This window comes from Mauremys mutica, chromosome 3, assembly GCF_020497125.1.
Source record: "Mauremys mutica isolate MM-2020 ecotype Southern chromosome 3, ASM2049712v1, whole genome shotgun sequence".
NCBI lineage: Eukaryota > Metazoa > Chordata > Testudines > Geoemydidae > Mauremys > Mauremys mutica.
In genome coordinates, this window is record NC_059074.1 from 589,448 (window position 1) to 611,041 (window position 21,594).

Consider the following 21,594-nt stretch of genomic DNA (forward strand, 5'->3'; position numbering starts at 1 on the left):
CCCCAGCACCCACAAACTGCTACGCTACTTTCATATTTTAGGAGCATCCTCTTTTTATGATTTACATTCAAATATTGACGAATTTGCTGCTTTGCTGAAGTTTTATTTCTGCTTTTTGCTGACGGCTGCCATTCTTCACCGTGTCCTCGCTGCAGCAGGTTGCATATATTTAAAATGTAAAACATCTTTGCAACTTCAATTTGGAATTGATTTTTTTTTTAAGGAACTAAAACATGGTAAAAAAATGAAGCTACAGATTTCATCTCCCCACCCCCGCAGCAGCAGAAGCTGTAAATGTTTTTATGATGCAGAAAAAAAGAGAAACATGGAAGAATCTGTCAGTTGAAAGCTGCTTTTGTCTTCAAAAACCTGCCAAGTAGAAAAATGAGAGATAATTAGAAGCTGTTTTTAAAAGATTAAAGCTGTTTTATTAATAAGGTAGCTGATGTTTATCAAACTACATAATCAGCAAAGTGCTACAGGGCAGGCGGCTTACACGTATGAGCTCCACTTTCAACATGGAGGTCGGGTAAGCGGGTTGTGAAATGAGAAAAATGGCTTTAAAAATTACTGCAGAACAGGGTCCTCTGTAGCAATAGAATGTGTCAGTTTTTTAATTACCCTAAAAGAGACTTCTACACACACAGTGAACTACTCTTCCAAAAAGCATTTGCTTCTGTAAGTAACGAGATGGATGCACGAAAACTCCCTATTAATGTGAATTCTCTCAATAGCTTTGGTATAAGTTTTTCCAATGTATACAACAATGGAAGCCTTCTCTGGGTGGTACTTTTACCAGGCATCCTACAGGGGCTGACTGAATGTCATTGCATAGAGATAGACCCTGGACTGGCTTCTCCAAACCCTTTCTTGTCCCCTTAAAAATCCTTGAACTGCTCATGTCTCCGCAGAATCAGCACACAGATCGGGGTGGTGAGTGCTGGTCTGATCTGCTGGCTCTGCAGGGCTGAACTAACCAGGTCTGACTTGGAGACACAGAGAACAGTGATGCATCCGACGCAGTGGGTATTCACCCACGAAAGCTCATGCTGCAATACGTCCGTTAGTCTATAAGGTGCCACAGGACTCTGGTCCTTTGAGAGAACGTGGGTTATTTGGTCCCCTGTTCTCTGAGCTGCTCCCAGGTCTGCACTTACAGCTACAATCAGGGACAATGCAAACATGGAGAACTAAGGGTCCAGTATTTCCTAGTGTAGACAGCACCCAAAGGAACCAGATGGGAGCAGCAACCAGGAATCACTTTCCTGCCTGTAACCAGCCATCGGTACTTGCTCAAGTGCTCACGCTGACTGCTGGCAAACAGGAGTGACCTTTGTCCCATGACTGAGTAGTTTAGGGCCTCAAGACAGGCATTGCCTTTATGCAATGAACCAGCCCCATAGTGCTGAGAATTGGGTTCTTTAATGTGGCAGGGGGCATTCACTTGGCAATGTGGAGAGCGGGCCCCAATCCACCCAGCCAACGATGGTGTTTCGCCGCTATATTCTGCTGCCTTTGAACCGCGGCTCTCAGAGCACCTTGCACGTAGGAATCACCTCTCTCGGTGCCCCCTGCAAGGGAGGTTATACGACAGCCATTGTGCAGATGGGCATACAGAGTCTAGGGGGGCGTAGCATGGCCCAGGTCATGCTCCACGTCAGATGGGGCTTTGCTTATGGGCTAAATATTGGGGGCTGGACAGGGAGCAGAATGAGCTTTTTGAGTATTCATGCTCTTCCCACAGGGTTGATGAGGTTGCAAGATGTACGATGCTTGGAGATCCTCAGAGGAGAGGGACCCCTGGCAATCTATGCTTCATGCACCCAAGGGATTTCACACCCCTGCCTAGCTCTTACGGGAGATGGCCGCCTCCAGGGCAGCTGGAGTCATGATTCCCAGGCTGGTAGAAATACAGGCGCTAGCTTTGATTGGGCTGGAGTTGTTCACATAGCAGTGTGGCCATGAGCAAGCCACCGGAGCACATGCCTAGGCTCTTGGGTGAGGCTGTACTTGGGTGGCACCCAGTGCGCTAGCTTGAGCAGAGCGACCATGTAGACGTCCGTCTGCCTGACACCCAGCTGCAGGCCACGGACCCTCGGTGAGCTGGGTGCAGGGCAGCTCTGGGTACCTAGGTGCAACCAGGGGTGGCGGGTTTGTATAATCTTTGGTGGTGCCCAGAATGGGTCCAAGTCCCCCCCCCACACCCCTGTCTAGGCTTTGGGAGGGAGTTTGGGTGCGGAGGGGGGGTGGGATCTGGACTGGCATTGGGGTGTGGGCGCTGGGAGGGAGTTTGGGTGCTGGGTGCAGGCTCTGGGCTGGGACAGAGGGTTGGGGTGCGGGAGGGGGTGTGGGGCTGGGGATGAGGACTTTGGGGTGCAGCAGGCAGGCTGCCCTGGAGCTGGGGCAGGGGGCCAGAGAGGAGGACTCCCCTCAGTCCTCTTCCCCCCAGCAACAACGAACTCCAGGAGGGGAGGGGCCCTGGCATGACACTCACCCAAGCCCCCAGGCTGCTGCTCAGGAGGTCCAGCCAGGATAACCCCCCTCCTCCCCCCAGAGTCGACTCGCAGTCGCCTGCTGGGGCGGTGGGGGCTGCCAGCGAGGGAGCTACAGGGGGCAGCCACCTGCTGCCCGGGGCAGGCAGATGAACCTGAGCATCCCGCACCTCCCTTTCCAACCCCAGCTCTGCTCTGCAGGACGGACGGGCTGCTCCTACCCCCAGCCCAGGGAGACAGGCAGGCGCGTGGCTGCTCGTGGAGCGCTTGGTCCGGCTGCCTGCCGACTCCCAGGGCAGGAGGGAACCGCCCAGTGCTGCATCGGGTCACAGTGGGGAAGGTTCCTCCTCCCACAGGCCAGAAGTGCTGGTCTGACCCTGCAGGCCAAGCCCAGGCAGCTCCCCAGCAGACACGTACTCACATGCACAGGCCTCGGGCCGCTTCATTCGCCTGGCTTTGGCTCCAAACTCTCCCTTGTTCCCTGTGAGCAAAGAGAGGAAGACCCGTCAGGCTTGCCTCACGTCTGTGCAGCAGAGAGCTCCGGCTGGCCAAGAGCCAGCAGCTCACGGGAGCCTGGTGCTTCCATGCAGGCAGGCAGGGCCCTTGTGCGCAGCCTGGGAACTTGGTCCCTAAACTTTAAGTTCGCTGGCACCTGTTGATGGCCAAAAGGCAGCTGCCTCGCGCCCCTTCCTCCTGCCCTGCGGGGGTGAGTCCCGGTGCCTCACTCGCTGGGTCGCCAAAGGCAGGAGGCCCGGCAGCTGCAGCACACCCAGGCCCCAGAGGAGGGAAGAGGAAAATCTGACCCCCCCGTCCCCGGATGGCACCTGGAGGGCCCTGCGGTAAGCCCCGGCTCAGCAGGAGAGAGGCCAGGGTGCAGGGCTTGTGAGCATGGGGTGCTTTCAAAGGGGAGTAATGGCAATACAGGGGGACCCCGACCCAGATAAAAATCCAGCTGCCGGAAGGCATCAGCTCTGCCAAAAGCACAACGAATAGGGGCGAGGAAGGACAGGTCTGTCCCAGCAACAAGCCGGACTGTTCGGGACTCCCACGCAGAGCGAGCGCTAGCGAGCGTAACCTAGGCCGGCTCCCGCCTGACAGTGGAACCACGGAGCTACAAAGCCCAGTCCAACCCCAGAGCAGAGTGACGGCAACGGGGGAGAGCCTGAGCCGGAGAGAGACGTCCCCAATGCAGAGTGACAGATTTCCTCCAGAGACCAGGTCTGACCAACTCCTCCCTATCAGCCGTGGCGGACGGAGGAAAGCCTGCACACCCCCGTGACAGGATAGAGGTGACCTGACACTACTGAGCAGCCTTCACTGCAGCAGCAACTGACCCTGCTGCCAAATGGACCCAGGAGGAACCCAGCCCTGCTGAGATGTCCTAGAATCATAGGACTGGAAGGGACCTCGCGAGGTCATTGAGTCCAACGCACGGCACTAAGGCAGGACTGGGTACTAGCTAGATCGACCCTGACAGGTGTTTTTCTAGCCTCCAGAGATGTCGATTTCACAACCTCCCTAGCAGGACGGGCTCCAAGTTGTTTGCTGCCCCAAGCAAAAAAATTTCCCCGTGTCCCCCCGGCCCCACCCCAACTCCACCCCTTCCCCCCCCTTCCAACCCCTTCCCCAAATCCCCAGCCCCACCTCCTCCCCCGGGTGTGCTGCATTTACCTCCTACCCCTCCCTCCCAGAGAGGAGAAGCGGAGCGGCGGCGCGCTCGGGGGAGGAGGCGGAGGTGAGCTGGGGGGGGGAGCGGTTCCTCTGCCCCCCCAGGGTTACTTCCTGCGGCCCTCCCCTCGCCCCCCACCGCCACAGCTCACCTCCGCTCAGGGCCGGCTCCCGGCTTTTTGCGCCCCAAGCAAAAACAAAAGGAGCCGGAGTGCCGCCCCTTGGAAAGTGCTGCCCCAAGCACATGCTTGGAGTGCTGGCGCCTAGAGCCGGCCCTGCTCCCTAGGCAATTTATTCCAGTGCTTAACCACACTGACAGTTCGGAAGTGTGATGTTATGAGGGTAACATAATATTTCATTGGGATGCAGTCAGTGATGTTTGTGTCATCCCTGCCTGCATCAAATTTGCGTTGGGGGTGTGACGTTATTAGTGTGATATAATATTTCATTGGAAGGTGACAGGGCCAGAAAGAGTTAATTAACTCACGGACTGACCTGACCCAGGGCCAAACTTTAGAGACTGGTTAGGAAGATCTGTAAATGACCAGAGCTTTGAAATGCAGCCGGCATTGTTAGAGGTAGAAGGGTAGGTGTTTGCTCAGGTCTTGTGATGTCAGCAAACAAGTCTTGTCTATTGCTATAGCTTTGATTCAAAGATCAAAAAAGGAATATTAACATTTAGGAAGACATTTGACTGGAGTCACCCTGAATATGGACATTGGACTATAACCTCTGGACTATTTCTAAAAGGACTTTTGGCAACTACAAGCTCATCTCTGCTATGTACCTGAACCTCAAGAATTGAATTCAAGTCAGTCTGTATATTGATCTTTTAACTAACACTCTCTCTTTTTTCTTTTTAAATAAATTTGAGCTTAGTTAATAAGAATTGGCTCTAAGCGTGTATTTTGGGTAAGATCTAAGTTATCATTTGACCTGGGTCTGAGGCTTGGTCCTTCGGGATTGAAAGAACCTTTTCTTTTACATGATGAGATAAGATTTTCAGGAATCACCATCATAGTTGACGTGTGTCTGGATGGAGGCCTGAGGCTGGGCACTTTAAGGGAACTGCAGTGTTTGGACTCTGAGTAACCAGTGAGGTGCTACAGAAGCTGTTCTGTGCTGGTTGGTAAATCTAAGTATTGGAACATCCACCAGCTTCTGGGGTTTGTCTGCCCCGTTTTGTTTGCAGTTCACCCTGATTTAGTGACCTCAGCTGGCTCCCACGGGCAGCATCGTCACAGGAAGTTTTTCCTAATTTCCAACCTAACCCTCCCTTGCTGCAATTTAAGCCCATTACCACTTGCCCTGTCCTCAGTGATTAAGGAGAACAGTTTATCACCCTCCTCTTTATAGCAACCTTTTACGTACTGTTATCATGTTCCCCCTCATCTTCTCCTCTCCAGACAAAACAAATTGACTTTTTTCAATCTTCCTTCATAGGTCACATTTTCTAGACCTTTCATCATTTTTGTTGCTCTCCACTGGACTTTCTCCAATTTACCCCTCTTTTTCCCAAAGTGCGGTGCCCAGAACTGGACACGATACTCCAGCTGAGGTCTCATCAGTGCTGAGTAGAGTGGAAGAACGACTTCTCCTGTCTTGCTTACAACATTCCTGCTAATACACCCCACAATGTTTGCTTTTTTTTGCAACAATATTATATTGTTGATTCATATTTAGCTTGTGATCCACTATGACTCCCAGATCCCTTTCCGCAGTGCTCGTTCCTAGACAGTCACTTCCCATTTTGTGTTTCTGCAACTGATTGTTCCTTCCTAAGTAGAATACTTTGCATTTGTCCTTATTGAATTTCCTCCTGTTTATTTCAGACCATTTCTCCAGTTTGTCAAGATCATTTTGAATTCTAATCATGTCCCCACAAGTGCTTGCAACCCCTCCCAGTTTGGTATAATCTGCACACTTTATCAGTGTACTCGCAATGCCATTTCTCAAATCATTTATGAAGATATTGACTAGAACTGGTTAAAAGATCAATATACAGACAGACTTGAATTCAATTCTTGAGGTTCAGATGCATAGCAGAGATGAGCTTGTAGTTGCCAAAAGTCCTTTTAGAAATAGTCCATAGGTTACAGTCCAATGTCCATATTCAGGGTGGCTCCAGTCAATGACTGGGGATCTCAATCCTTGTGGCTTAAGGTTTCCCCCTCTTGAAACCCAAAGCAGATCTGAGATGAAATAGGATCATGTCCCAGGGTTCTTATACATTTCCAGCAGCCTTTCGGCCCAAGAAAACAATAGGCTTAACTCCTTCTCCCAAACATCCTGGCAATTAGCACAGGGTAATTTATCCATTAAACAGTTCAGATACAGGTTACCACAACCTTCAAAGAGACACCTAGACAATAATACTATTTCCCTCAAGTATCTTCCTAAATGTTAATATTCCTTTTTTTGATCTTTGAATTAAAGCTATAGTGATAGACAAGACTTGTTTGCTTACATCACAAGACCTGAGCAAACATCTACCCTTCTACCTCTAACAATACCGCCTGCATTTCAAAGCTCTGTTCATTTACAGATCTTCCTAACCAGTTCCTAAGGTTCACCCATGGGTCAGGTCAGTTTGTGAGTTAATTAACTTTTTCTGGCCCTGTCACCTTCCAATGAAATATTATATCACACTCATAACGTCATACCCTGGCCGTTCCGCTGTGCAGGGTGCTACACAGGAGCTGGGGTCACACTTACCTGAGCGGTGGTAGCCCCGGAGGGGAGCTCTTTCTGGATCCGTTCGAGCAGAGCGTCCCGCACCTGTAGGGAACACAAGGTCACTCCTGTTACCCTGTCGGGAGACAGGCTACGAGGCTGGAGGTACCATTGGCCTGACCCGGCAGGGCCGTTCTTATGCTGTTAAGAGGGCGGTTGTTTTTGATGGCTGCCTGGAAGTGTCTTTGGCCCAGCATGACTGGCGAAGGCCGGGAAGGGGAGCAGCTCACCTTCTTGTCCATGAGGCAGCCGAAGACCAGGATGAAGACACCCTGCGTGAAAGAGAAATAAAGGCATTTACTGATCGGTTCTCACCTGGTGCTGCTTAAACACTGTCCAGTGAGTCCCCAGCCGATGGCCTGGTTTTCTGAGACCTGTGAGGCTCAGCAAGGTTAGCTCCAGGGGCATGGCTGAGAGAAAGGAGACATGGCTGGGGTGGCCCTGTGCCGTGGCAGTCCCTCGCTGCCGTCCCTTAGCAGGCTCCCAGGCCTTGTGTCTGGATGTAGGCCCCTGTGGCGAACTGGGAATGTTCTTAATGTTTTCTCTGAATACTGTGTTGGTGCCTCAGTGTCCCCTCTGCAGTTCTTAAGTATCTAGGTGGTGGGATAAGGGTGTGTGATCGCTGCAGAGCAAAGGGCCAGTGCACCTAAATGCCTGGCACTCTGTCTCCTAGCAACTGATGGCCTGGGCCCCTCCTCTGCAAAGGTGCCAACTGAAGGTGTTGGAGACAAAGAGATCAGGTGACCTCCTGGCCCAGGAAAGGAACTGAGAGAGGAAGAGGGGCTGGAGGGGGTGGTTACTCTGGAGCTGGCTGGGGACGAGGAGTGAAGTGCAGACATGGGGGTCTGGCTAACTGGCCGAGGGGTCCGGTTTGCGGTACCTACAAGCTCTGTTTTAGATCCTGTTCCTGTCATCGAATAAACCTCTGTGTTACTGGCTGGCTGAGAGTCATGTCTGACTGCAAAGTGGGGGTGCAGGACCCTCTGGCTTCCCCAGGACCCCCCTGGGGCGGGCTCGCTGTGGGAAGCGCATGGAGGGGCAGAGGATGCTGAATGCTCCAAGGTCAGACTCAGGAGCTGAAGACGTGTGGGCTTCTTGCCCTGGAGACAGTCTGCTCCAAGGAAGAGGAGGCTCCCCCAAAGTCCTGCCTGGCTTGGTGGGGAGCAGTTCCAGAGCATCGCCCGGGGACTCCGTGACAGCCCGATGCAGCTGGAGGGAGATAATGGGCATTTAGAGTCTTGCACACGTGGCAGATTGCCATGTCGCATCACCCACCTGCAATGAGTTCAGGACAGCGAACATATAATGGGACAATTCAGAGCTCTTGCTTGTCATGGTGATAACCCCCAGCCCCCAGGTCAGGCCGAAGATGGGCGTCAGGATGAGCAGGGCTTTAAGAATGCTGAGCAGGATCTTCCTCTCTTCTCCTTTGGGGCCCTCGGACACCGACGGCCTCATCAGCTTCATCACCACCACGAAAAGGATCAGCACATTGACCAGGACAATGGCCAGGACGGGCACAGAGAAGGCGTAAATCGCCCCATTGTGCCCACTGAGCCAACAGGCCGTGGCCTGGACGTAGCCCCGCTTGGGGTAGTAAACAGCCACGGCAGCGGCAGCAATGATGAGCGGGCACAGGTACCCGATGGTCACCACGAGAGGCGTGACGGAGGCTTTGGCCAGCTGGTGGAAGACGAACACCAGGTGGTGGAAAAGCATGAGGGCTTGGACGAGCATCCAGAAGAACATGGCCAGGTAGAAGAAGTGTGTGAAGAACGTGGCAGCCACGCAGAGCTTGTTCTCGTGGCTCGGGGTCATCCAGGTGGAGCCCAGGAACCAGGTGTTGGCCATCAGCAGGGACAGGGCGATGTTGACCAGAGTCATGTAGCGGAAGTAAGAGATCTTATTCCTGACCACCGACCGCCAGACCAGGTAGTAGATCCCCAAGCAGAGGATCAGGGCCAGGATGGAAGCACACACCCCAAAGTGGCTCAGGAAGTCCAGCCAAAAGCTATCCGCGATGCTATGGATGGACATGAGGACGGAGAAGGAGGTCAGGTGCTGGCAGGTGCACTTGGTGGTGGTGCCTGTGCCAGAGGTTTGGCATCCCTGGGAGGACCAGCCTCCTTCCCCTTGGAACAAGCCATGGTCCCAGAACACGCACTGGGGCCTCTCCTCCCCAGACGCTGACACAGCCTCGTCCTCTGTCGCGTTCCTGTGACCGAAGGTCATGGCAATCTCCGCCCGGCTCACGCTCCCGTTGCTGGACATGATGCTGCTGGACAACAGCAGGCTGCCAAGGACGTAGCTAGAGCTGCCCAGCCCTGGGCCGTAGTTCGCAGGCAGGAGTCCACCCAGCGTTTTCAGAGCCATGCTGGTCACGGTGACGTTGGCCCCCAGCTGCACCAGCTGCTCCAGCACTTCCTGGCTGATGTGGGTTTGGAGCAGGGGCTGCACGTGGAAGGTTTTGCTGTAGTCAGTCAGCGAACCCGGATCGAACACGGACCCTTGGAGCTCGACATTGGGCAGGGTGAAGCTGAAGTTGCCGTCTGCGGGGACCGGCCGCCTGGTGATGTTCTCGATGGACTGCAGGAACGTGGAGGCCACGGAGGGCACGTCGGCTTGTGCCGTGGCCCACAGGGCCTGGAGATCGAAGTCAAGCATCTGGCTGACGACTGCCAGGAAAGTCTGCAAGCACAAAGACGGCCTTTGGGTTGTACGGGCCTCGTCACCTCGAGGGCTGATTTCCCAGAGCTGGCCCCTCCCTGCCTCCCCCGGGAGTGACAGTGTCAGTGTTGAGGCCATGGCTGTCTGGGATGCCTCGCTCCGCCCCACGCTTAGCACAGGAGCTAACTGCAGTGACGCTGTGGTAATTCTGGTATTTGCCGGCGAACGCTGAGGTTCTGACGTCTACCACGCCAGCAGGGAGTCTGTGTGGGCCCCCGTCTAGCTCCATCGTTTCTCTCTCCATCCTCCCCCCCAGTTCTCTTTCCGTCTGGCTCCCCCCTTTCCTTCTCTGAGTCTCCTCGTCGGGGCAGGACAAGGCCTCGCTTGGCAAATGCTGAAAATAAATAGACTGAAAACGATACAGGGCCAAACCCAACCGTGTCTGTGCAGTGCCCCACACAACAGGGTCTGGCTCTGGCCTGAAGTCCTGGCGAACACAGCGCATCGTGCCCGGCAGCCGGCTCTCCCAGCTGAAGGGTCGCAGCGGGCTGTGCGAGACTTGCAGCGTCCCACCGGCCAGTCCCGCCCAGCGTGGGCTGCCCACGTCCCACGGGGTCTGCGAGCCAACCAGCGCCGCGTCCCGGGTACTCACGGCCATGGTGCTGCTGCTGAGGTGCAGGCCGGCATCCCCGGCAATACGGGAGATGGTGTCCACCATGGTCACTAGAGCCAGCAGGTCCGAGGCAGAACTCACAGAGCCCTGCCCAGGCAGAGTCTCCACCCTCAGCCGCTCAGTTAGCCACGCCAGCTCGCTCCGGGGGTTGCCCAGCCCTGCCAGGACCAGCTGGAGAGGGAAAAGGGGTCGGGGGGAGGACAGGCTGAGATTTAACAGGCTGGGGCACCGGGGCAATCTCAGGGCCAGACATTACAGAGCCTTCCACTTCCAATCCAACCCAGGGGCCTGGTCTGCAGGGACCCAGCTCCCCTGGCCATGCAGTCGCTGAAGTCAGTGGCCGTTTCTCAGCTCCCAGGGGATGATGTGGAAGGGAGGTCTGGGCCGCAGAGGGTCTCGGTCCTGCCCCTTTCTGCAGCAGCAGAGGCAACCCGCTGACTACGCTTTGCACTGACGGATGCAGCGGAGTTTTGGGACGCTGGAAGGGACGGCTGTGAATTTCCAGGCCCCCGGCCTATATCCAAGAATGTTTCCTGCACTCCGGCAAAGGGTCAGCATCAGTGTCCCTGCAGAGGCCTCTCTCTCCCGAGGCTGCTGGGAGCTGCTGGGCTGTCTCATGCTCCAGTCGGGCTGGAGATAGGGTGTAAAGTCTGACCAGTGAGAGTTTGAACAGCCAGGGTGGTTCACCGTCGGAACAACTCAGCTGGGGTCATGGTGGGCTGCCATCACCCGCAGGCTTTAGAGCCAGACTGGCTGTCTCTCTGGAAGATCTGCTCTCACTCAGAAGGGCTTTACAAGAGGCAGGATGGGCTAGATTCTAGATCTACACCACTAGCCTGGGGTTCAGGAGACCAGCCATCTATTCCTGGCTCTGCTGTTAGGTGACCCTGGGCAAGTCGCGCTCTGTGCCTCGGTTTCCCCATTTGTAATATGGAGACAATGATCTTGACTTCTTTAGTAAAGCGCTGTGAGAGCTAATGAGGATAAGAGCTAGGGCAGAATTCAGACCCTGGGACATCGGGCGATCTCAGGAGCTCATGTGTAATCCATTTGGCTAATAGGCAGATATCTCTTTAAGAGACCCACTGGGAGGAGGTAGGGGTGAGCTGTGTCTGTGTCGCTGTTGCTAGGCGGATAAAGCACTCCACATCCAGAAGTTTCTGGAACTGGGGGTGGTAGTTTGGGGTCTGCTCCAATAGGTTCCTGGGTGCTGGGGTGAGACTCCAGGAGGGCAGCTGTCCCTGCAAAGGGCCATGTGCCCTGGGGAGCTGGGAGACGCTGAGCCCGGGAGCAGACAGCGGGCTGGGGTCCCGAACTCGGCAGCATTTTGCAGCAGGGTTTTCTTTAGACCTAGACCCGTAACTGAGTGGCTGGTTACTCAGGTCGCTGGCTGGCTGGCAGGGATTTCGGCAGGGGAAGCGCCTGCCTGGAGCCAGCTGAAGAGCCCGACAAGCCAGGGGAGGGAAGATGCTGTTTTAGACTCAGACTGTCTAAACTTGGTGATCAAAGACTGGAACTGAGACTTCGGCGAACTCAGCCGAGGCTTTGGGGAGCGCTCAGCTTCTTCTCACTGCGTTCCTGGGGGAACTGAACTGTCCAGAGTTCAATCTGTTTTCTTTCTGTATCACTGTGAAGGTAACAGCTGTGGTTATAACATAGCCGTGTCATGCTGTAAACATTAGAGCAGGCGTGTGTGTGTGTGTGTGTTGCACCTGCCCTGCCCCGACTGCTGCCCCCTTCTCTGGTCCAGGGACCTTCCCCGGCCCCTATCACACTGCTCCCTCCCCTCCCCCCCCAGGGCTCCCTGTGGCCCCTGTGTTTGTGTGCTGGACAGTCACATCCAATCCCTTCAAACTGTCCCCCTTTCCCCTCCCCTTACCCATGGGGGAATGACGGGCCGAGCGAGCAGGCAGGGGCAGCGAGGCTTTATACTTTGTGTGTGTGTGTGGGGGGGAGTTGTTTCCACGGGGCCAGGTGGCACTGGGGCGGGGGGGGGGGATGTGTTTCGGAGGCGGGGCGGCCAGACGGCACTGGGGGGGCGGTGTTTTGGCGGGGCTGGGGGGTTTTGGCCTCAGCTGTGTTCCTTGGAGTAATATGGCCCTCGCCTCTTTCCGAGTTGTGCAGGCCTGCCTTAGAGTATTATTTGTTTCTTTATCATAAGATTTTATAAAGATATTGAACTAAATTCATTTCTTTAGTCCCTTTGGGGACTTGAAGGTGGGAGGTTGACCCTGTGCTAATCCTTGCTGAAAATCCTTAGAGACTGAACTCTGGGTCTCCAGCTACTTTCTACGGGAGTTGGATTGTTTTTAGGCACTGGAGACGGGTAATGAAGTGAACTCGAGCCCACCCAAGGGTTACACACGCATCATTTGTACTTAGATTTCCAGAAAGCCTTTGACAAGGTCCCTCACCAAAGGCTCTTACGTAAATTAAGCTGTCATGGGATAAAAGGGAAGGTCCTTTCATGGACTGAGAACTGGTTAAAAGACAGGGAACAAAGGGTAGGAATTAATGGTCAATTCTCAGAATGGAGAGGAGTAACTAGTGGTGTTCCCCAAGGGTCAGTCCTAGGGCCAATCCTATTCAATTTATTCATAAATGATCTGGAGAAAGGGGTAAACAGTGAGGTGGCAAAGTTTGCAGATGATACTAAACTGCTCAAGCGAGTTAAGACCAAAGCAGACTGTGAAGAACTTCAAAAAGATCTCACAAAACTAAGTGATTGGGCAACAAAATGGCAAATGAAATTTAATGTGGATAAATGTAAAGTAATGCACGTTGGAAAAAATAACCCCAACTATACATACAACATGATGGGGGCTAATTTAGCTACAACGAGTCAGGAAAAAGATCTTGGAGTCATCGTGGATACTTCTCTGAAGATGTCCATGCAGTGTGCAGAGGCGGTCAAAAAAGCAAACAGGATGTTAGGAATCATTAAAAAGGGGATAGAAAATAAGACTGAGAATATATTATTGCCCTTATATAAATCGATGGTACGTCCACATCTCGAATACTGTGTACAGATGTGGTCTCCTCACCTCAAAAAAGATATTCTAGCACTAGAAAAGGTTCAGAAAAGGGCAACTAAAATGATTAGGGGTTTGGAGAGGGTCCCATACGAGGAAAGATTAAAGAGGCTAGGACTCTTCAGCCTGGAAAAGAGGAGACTAAGGGGGGATATGATAGAGGTATATAAAATCATGAGTGATGTGGAGAAAGTGGATAAGGAAAAGTTATTTACTTATTCCCATAATACAAGAACTAGGGGTCACCAAATGAAATTAATAGGCAGCAGGTTTAAAACAAATAAAAGGAAATTCTTCTTCACGCAGCGCACAGTCAACTTGTGGAACTCCTTACCTGAGGAGGTTGTGAAGGCTAGGACTATAACAATGTTTAAAAGGGGACTGGATAAATTCATGGAGGCTAAGTCCATAAATGGCTATTAGCCAGGATGGGTAAGAATGGTGTCCCTAGCCTCTGTTCGTCAGAGGATGGAGATGGATGGCAGGAGAGAGATCACTTGATCATTGCCTGTTAGGTTCACTCCCTCTGGGGCACCTGGCATTGGCCACTGTCGGTAGACAGATACTGGGCTAGATGGATTTGGTCTGACCCGGTACGGCCTTTCTTATCATTGGGAAGGAGGTTCCTTCATTTCCACCCTAAGTGAGCCCGGGGCGATGCTAGAGTAATCTCCCCTCGGGGAGGGTGACTGCTGAGGCTGAAATGCAGATGGCTGGGTGGGAGCCAGGGTGTAGGATCGTAGGTCTAAGGAACAGGAGGATGGCAGGAAGCCTCCACTCACCTGAGCACTGTGCAGTCCAGCCAGGAGCTCTCTGTGGGTGCAGTTGCTTATCACCTCTCCCCAGACTCCTCCTGCGGAGCAGCTCCTCTGCACTGTCCCAGCTCTGTTGTCAGGACACAAGATCTCGGCCACTTGCCCTGCCTTGGTGGCTGCCCACATGCCTTGCGAGTCATTGCTGGGACAGAAGGGATCCCCAGCTGGGACAACGGGGAGGGAGGAGGAGACAGAGTGAGGGCAAAGCACATGGGACAATGACACCATAAATAACGATCGACTCGTGTGGAGCAAAGAAGGGGAACCAGGCGTGCACAAAGGATCAGAGCTGTGAAGCATGGTCCAATCGCCAGGGAAAGTCCTCTGCGCGCACAGCTGGGAGATGCTTGCGCTACGGTAGCGAGTACCTGCCGTCAGCCACACAGCCGGGAGATGCTCACGCCACGGTAGCGCGTACCCGCCGTCAGCCACACAGCCGGGAGATGCTCGCGCTACGGTAGCGCGTACCCGCCGTCAGCCACACAGCCGGGAGATGCTCGCGCTATGGTAGCGCATACAAGCAAAGAGAATCACAAGCATAGAGGGCCCCTGAGAGCTAGGGTGGTTTTACCCCAACACCAGTGTGGTCTGGCTGCTGAGCCCAGCGAGAGCTCAGGGCGAGAGCCCCATCCCCGTCCCCGACCCCTGGGGAGCTGAGGCCAAACAGAACTCCCGTGGCTCGCCTAGCGCTCCTCACCTTGTATCACAGACACCGTCACCACCGCCTGGGCCGCACCCAGCCCCTCGCTCTCAAACACGCACTGGTACGGAGTGTCCTGGGCGGGGCAGGTCTCCAGGGGGAGGAAATGGCACAGAGGGTCCGTGTCACCCACCAGGTCAGCTGAGACAGGGAACAGGAGACACAGGTACATGCGAGGGGCACGGCAGGCCTAGCACACGAACTGATGGGCTCAGGGGTTGCCGTGATGAGAGGCTGCAGAGGCCAGGGCCGGTCAGCGTGGAAAGGGGGAGGTTCAGAGAGGACGTGTTTGATCTCAAAGCACCTGACCAACACGCGTTGGTTAATTAGGCCCCTGCGCGTGACTAAGCCTCAGCCGCAGCACAGCGAGGGACACGTGACTGTGGAAGGCCACCCAGCACGTCAGGGACTGCCCGGAAGAGGCCTCGTTCCGGCTCTAACCACCAGACACCACGGTGATGCCGAGAGGCAACGTGCAGCCAGCCCATCCGGCGCCTCTGGCGGGAGGTGGGTGAATCAAAGCCTGTGGCCCGATGGGTCATTTTATATAGGCACTAGTGATGCTCCTAGGTAGGAGAACTCAGCTAAGAGACATCACGTCTCCTACATCAGCTGATCTCCTGCGGGGGCCAGGAAGGACAGGCCGGCATTGCCCAGCTGGCTGGAGGTGTCCAGCTCGTGTGGAACGCCAGGGAACGGGATACTAGGCCAGCTGGAGCACTGGTCAGAGCCTGCGTTCCCATGCCACGACTTCCGCTCCCAGACTCAGGGCAGGTTCCTAGAGTTCCAGGGTCCCCCCGGGGTGTGTGATACTCACCCCACTCGGCCTCCCACGCACCTGGAGCTCTGGAGCCGGGGACCCAGGACACTCGATAGGCTCTGCCTCTGTTCCTGATACAACACCGCAGGTTTATCCCGCTGGAGGAGCTGCAGTTCATGGACACCTGGGCCGGGGTCTGGACGATGTCTTCGGGGCCCAGCGAGACGCTGACCTGCTGCCTGAGCTGCAGCTGGGAGTTCTCCCAGACGTACCGGCATATGTACTCCCCTGACGGACACAGACCAGAGTCACGGGCTGGCTCGCTCTCCCCCCCGGCCTGCCCTGCGAGGATGAGGAAGATAGCAGGGGAGGGGGACCCTCTGCAGCACCATCACCACCTGGGGGTCTGATCTCTCCAGCTCTCCAACGAGGCAGGCTCAGGGCTTGGCTGGGAGACATCAGCGGCTGCAGGGCGTGTGGTGGGTGAACCAGTAAGCGGAGCTGGTCTATGCTATTCCAAGTCAGCACTAGGGGGCGCTGGGCTGCCATTGTTGGATGAGGTGGAAAACCAGAGTCTTCAGCGCTTGTGATGGCTAACGGGCTCGGGGGACTTTGCCCAAGGGTGGGCGTGAGCCCCACTGGCATGGCTCTAACCTGAGACGTTACGCTCTGCCTCCTGGTACCCCTGCCTCGGCACGTCCCACTGGAAAGACTCCCTCCCTGCAAACACCGCTGTGCCTGTTGGCTGGTGCGGAATCCCTGCTCCGTTCCAGCCGCGGGTGACCGATGGGCTGACGGCTTTTAGTGGGCTCATGCTCTGGGGTCCTAGTGGGTGAATGGCCTCCTGCATCATCCCTAACTCGCCTGCGCGGCTTCAGCGAAGAGGCCCAGGGTGCACATCAAAGAGGGTCTCCCCTTACCCTGCTCTGAGGGGGACAGACCTGATTTTCACAGGGTCCAGCAAGATTAGCGTGATGCTGGCACACCAGATACCTGCTCGCACCATGGTCCCCATGTGTCCACTGAACACGGACAAATCCTTAGCTGCAATCGATCTGGCTCACCTGCATGTTAGTATTGTTAAAACAGCTACTGAGATTATAAGAATTTGTTTAGACTTTATTAAATGCTTGTGCCTGGCTGCCTGCATTCAGCTCGCTGATAACACCTGCAGCCCACTGGGTAAGGTAATATCTGAGCGGTTGTACTGTGAGTCTCTTTGGCTGTACAAATCACCAGACAGGAGAGAGATGATAACTAGCGTGAAGTGCTCATCTCCAGCAGAAGGTGTGATATCCTGCCCAGCAAGAAAGGTCTAGCGACACCAGGCAGGCTATTGGGGGATGTTAAAGAGGACAAAGGCATTGGTTGTTTTGTCCCCCCTGTGAAGCAGAGTCATGCAAGGGGATTCCTTTTATCATCTGAGTTTGCAGCTCAGAGCACAAGGGAGAAGGGGGATATAATCCCCTAACAAGAGGGAACGGGATCATTATGCTGCTTGGATGCTGGGGGCCATGTTTACTCGGCGTAAGCGAGAGATCCCCAGCTGCTTAGCCTGCGCTAGCCCTAGAGGTCATACAGAGTTTGCTGATTATAGGAGCTTCTATTACCTTTTTAAATGTAAGACTGGAACTCACGGGTGTATCTAGCTTTACCTGCTTTAACCTTGTAAATGACTCTCTGGTTTCCTTTTCCTATTTAATAAATCTTTAGATAGTCGATTACAGGATTGGCTACAAGCGTTGTCTTTGGTCTGGGATCGAAGGTGCAATTGACCTGGGGTCAATGACTGGTCCTTTGGGACTGGGAGTAACCTGAATATAGCTGAGATCCTTGGCGTAAGGGACCATCCATCACAAAGGCAGGCTCACCTGGGTGGCGAGACAGGTCGGCGTTCCCAAGGGGACTGTCGGTGACTCCAGGCTAGGGCTGTTATAGTGCCTGGGGAGTTCGCACTTGCCCACTGGTTGGTGAGATCTACGTACTGAACTCAGAGGGGTTGGTGCCCTGGGGCCTAACAGTCGTCCCTGAGGTTGGTACCCCCGCTCTCGAGTCGCTGCTGGCTGCATTACAACCAGCACAAGGGACAATTAAAGGACCCCTCTCTTCATTTGATGCATCAGGACGTGGTAACACAATATCGTGGAAGGGAGAGGCAAAAATCCCGGGACAGCCCCGCTTCCCGCCAGGAGAATATTGTCCCACGGAGCAGGATGCGCCAGCAAGGGGGCTGAGTTCCCCTCCCATCCCTTGGGGGCGGGGGTGTCCCTCCAGGTGAGGGCTGGTGGGTGGAGCTTGCCCCGCCTGTGCTGCACCAGTGCTGAGGATGTGGGGCTTCCAGGCCGGCTCCTGGTGCCCGTGTGAAATCCCCAGTGACTCATGCTGACTCAGGGGCACAGCGACCCACCCAGTGTGGAATGCAATGGTCAAGCTCCCCCCCGTCTAGGAGCGGCTCACAGAGAGAGGGACCGGGGCGGGAGGGTGCAAGGATCAGTCTAGGGAGACTCGGTGACTTCTCCTGCTGCCCAGGAGTTAATGCACCCCCCGGGGAGGGGTCAGAGCTAGATCGCTCCTGTTACCAGCCTGCCCCGACCGGAGGTGGCCTGGGGAGAGCAGCCGTCTTGGTGAGAACGGCCTGGGAGCCTCGGTCCCCTGCAGTCTGCACTGTTCCTGGCACTGGGTGCGGGGGGGATGTACCTGCCCAGTCCGCGGAGATGGAGCTGACTCTCAGGACGGCCACCGAGCCGTCCGTTACCAGCATCGCCTGTGTCCCATTGTGGAGCTCCCTCGCCGAGCTCCCGTCGGGGCTGAGCAGGTACCAGGTCACCTCGGTGGCCCCCGCCCCCAGGCTGAAGGAGATGGTGAGGTCGTCCCCTGCTGGGATTAGCTGGGGGGCCGACGTTGGGCTCGCAGTGCCTGAAAGGAGAAGCAGGGGCTCATGCCCAGGGTCTCGACAGCAGCCCCCGCCGGGTGAGCCCAAAGCAGGACCCTTCTCCACGGACTAGGGGCTGACAGCAGCCTTCAGATACACGGGCAGGATGCCTGGGCGTTCAGGGGCTCCCGGAGCCCAGCCCAGCGCACCCACAAGCCAGCATCTTGGAGCGCTTCCGGGAAGCCGCCCGTGCGCCCAGCGAGGCAGGTGGGCACCGTGAGTGCCAGAAGGGGACAGGAGGGTGAGCAGGCCCCTTGCCAGCATGGCACAGACTTGGGTGCCTCATTTCTTGGGCCCCCACTTGTTCCACGTGCAGAATTGGGTCTGAGGCCCCTCCCCCCGGTCAGTCAGCTCTCCCCTGGGCTGGCAAAGCGAGATGGGAACCCAGGAGTCCGGGGATCATTTCACCCACCACCCTGAGCGTCTCCTGGCCCCTGGCCCTGGGACAGGCTCGGGCACAGGGCTGCAGGGAGCTTGCCTGTGGTGCTGGGGAGCAGTGGCTGGCAGTATCCGGGGCTCTCGGCCGTCCAGCGGAGACAGCTGCAGGGGGAGAGGAGGAGGGCCCCGCAGGCGGCATACTGGCCGCAGACGTCGCTGTTCCACTCGTAGCCTGGCAGGCAGCGGCACTCCCGGCTGGCGCCCTGCACTGGGCCACACTCTGAGGTCAGGAGGAGAGAGGAGACGGTGAGGACGGGGTGGGAGCCGGCTCGGCTCGGTGCCTGCTGGGAGATGGCTGCCGAGCCAGCCAGAGGCTTTCGGGGGCGCTCCAGAGACCCCTCTGCTATTGCTGCCAACCCTGGGGCTGCCAGCCGGGCATCGGCCAGGCCCATGTGCACTCCGGAGACCCCCTCCCCCAGGAGACCTGACTGTGGCTGTGAGGGGGTGGAGCAGGCAGTAGAGTCAGCAGGGGATGGGTCCAGGTCAGGCAGTCGGGAGTTGTGGGGGCAGATGGAAACGGGTCAGGTGGCCTGGGGGATGGCCGGGGTCAGATGTTCGGAGGAGGGGGGATGCTGGTCAGGTGGTGGTGGGGCGGGATGGACCTGCATCAGCCAGTCTGGGGGGCCGGACACTCGCTGGCCAGGTGGCCTGGGGAATGGCCGGGGTCAGATGTTCTGGGGGAGGGGGGGGGGAATGGACCTGCATCAGCCAGTCGGGGGGCCTGAGTGGATGGTCGGGGGTCAGATATTCGGGGGGGGGAATGGACCTGCATCAGCCAGTCGGGGGGGCCGGACACTCGCTGGCCAGGGGGGATTGATGTGGGTCAGGCAGTTTGGGGGCAGGGGTTAGAGAGAGGCGCTGGGTGTGCGGGTTGAGAGGGGCCTTGCCCGTCCCCGGGGGCCCACGTGCCGCTCACCAGTGCTGACGCCCAGGGCTGTGATGTTGCCTGTAGAGCCCGCGAGTGGCCTGGGCACAGGCAGTGCCCCGAGGAGCAGCTGTATCTGGGCAGTGTCCATCGTCCCTGGGGCGAGTGGCGCCAGCGTTATGTAGGCGGCACCGCTGAGCAGGCCTGAAACACCAGAGCGAACCTGTCTGGGCCGGGGGCTGGGTGCAGCCCTGAGGCCTCTGCTCCCCCCACGGTGTGCGGGATGCCTGGAATCGCTCGGCTTTCCCCACCCCAGCCCTGGTGCGGTCACACGGCACCGGCTCTATGGAGCGAGGATACACCGGCCTGGGCACGGGACCTCAGCCCCCTGTGGGGCTCACAGTGCGTAGCCGATGGCCTGGGGGGCAGGATCGGGTGGCCCAGCGGTTAGCACATTACCCAGGGACACACAAAACCAGGGCACTTCCGTCTCCGCCACATGCCCTGGGCGAGTCCCCCAGCGCCTGCCTCCCTGGAGAAATACACTAAGGACCAGACACCAGGCCACAGACACACCTCCCCTAGCAGCAATCAGTTTTCAGAGAACCAGCCTAAGGTGAGGGGAGTTGGGCCGCACAGCCGCAGGGAGCAGCCTGCTTTGTCTCTCCCTGCTTTGCTGCTTGTGTGTATTGTTCTGACTCCTCAGAAATAAAACAGTGACGGTGCAGCATTCCAGCAAGAGTATTGTAGGTTTTTTGCCAACTTCTCAGTGTATCTGCAGAGTATGCAACACTCCCCACCTTTCCTCCCCGTCCCGTCTCCCTCCCCATCCCTTGCCCTCCCCCAGCTCAGGAAACACTGCTGAGGGCCCCATCTCCCACCATGCTCTGCTCACCAGCTGTTCTCCTGACTCTCTCCAGGGAGGCCTGGCCCTCGCTCTCCCCTGCTGGGCTCCTGAGACCCTGAGCAAGGACCAAGGGAGAGAGACTGAGCATTAGCAAGAGCCACACAGGCTGGCAGAGAGCCTGGCTTGGCCTCACGGAGGGTGGAGGTGGGGTCGCTAAGCCCAGATCCACTCCAGTCTCCTGACAGCCAGCAGTATGGGCCGTGCACAGAAGCTGCATCAGGATCACCTGATCGTGCATCCCCGGCCCTCAAGCCACATAGCACAAGTGTGCTGCATGCACTGTACTTACAGCTGGAGCACCCACCAGCAGCCCCGCGGATCGGCTCCTCCCCCTCCCTCCCAGCGCCTCCCGCCCGCCCGATCAGCTGTTCAGCAGCGTGCAGGAGGTGCTGAAGGGACGGAAGAGGCAGCGTGGGGGTGAGGCCGGGGGTGGAGCCAGGGTTGAGCACCCCCCGAGAAGTTGGTGCCTCTGCCTACACGCTGCACACCCAGACCCCGTATAGCCCCGTGCCCCGCATGCAATGTGGGTCAGTTGGGTCTGAGCCGCATACACCCGGTTTGCAACGTCCACGTGACACACACGCATGGTGCCTGGTCACCATGCCCACACGTGCCCCCGTCATCCTCGTACACAGCTGCAGCAGTGCCGCACTGGGCGGGCGCCTGGGCCAATGGCCCGTCAGCACAGAGCCTTCCCAGAACACGCCCTGCGCCAGGCTGGCTCTGTCTCCTGAGGACACCGCGTCCAAGCTGTGCAAACCCTGGGGAGCAAACATCATTTCCATGTTTCGGTTCCGGCTGCCGGCAGGGCGAGGACCTCATCTGCATGGGAAACTCGGTCCCTGGCGAAACCCAGGGCACCTGTGGGGCTTAAAGAGACAGGCCTGGGCTAGCCCCTAGGGGCCAGGTTTT

The 21,594-nt window shown here is 56.4% G+C and overlaps 1 protein-coding gene across 2 annotated transcripts; it reads right to left on the reverse strand.

Annotated features, from left to right (window-relative positions):
* On the reverse strand, nucleotides 1–19,959 carry LOC123365897 (adhesion G-protein coupled receptor F3-like). 2 transcript variants are annotated; one of them, XM_045008916.1, is made up of 12 exons: nucleotides 19,827–19,959; nucleotides 18,951–19,130; nucleotides 18,238–18,456; nucleotides 15,619–15,828; nucleotides 14,778–14,921; nucleotides 14,048–14,244; nucleotides 10,213–10,404; nucleotides 8,169–9,581; nucleotides 7,124–7,165; nucleotides 6,876–6,938; nucleotides 2,914–2,973; nucleotides 1–369 (listed from the first exon to the last, which is right to left on the reverse strand). In XM_045008916.1, the coding sequence occupies exons 1-11, from the start codon at nucleotides 19,924–19,926 to the stop codon at nucleotides 2,935–2,937; spliced, it is 2,799 nt and encodes a 932-aa protein (XP_044864851.1). In that variant the 5' UTR covers nucleotides 19,927–19,959; the 3' UTR covers nucleotides 1–369; nucleotides 2,914–2,934. The 2 variants fall into 2 exon arrangements, with proteins under 2 accessions (XP_044864851.1, XP_044864850.1); XM_045008915.1 differs by having other exon boundaries at nucleotides 15,598–15,828.
* Between the last annotated feature and the right edge of the window lie 1,635 nt (nucleotides 19,960–21,594).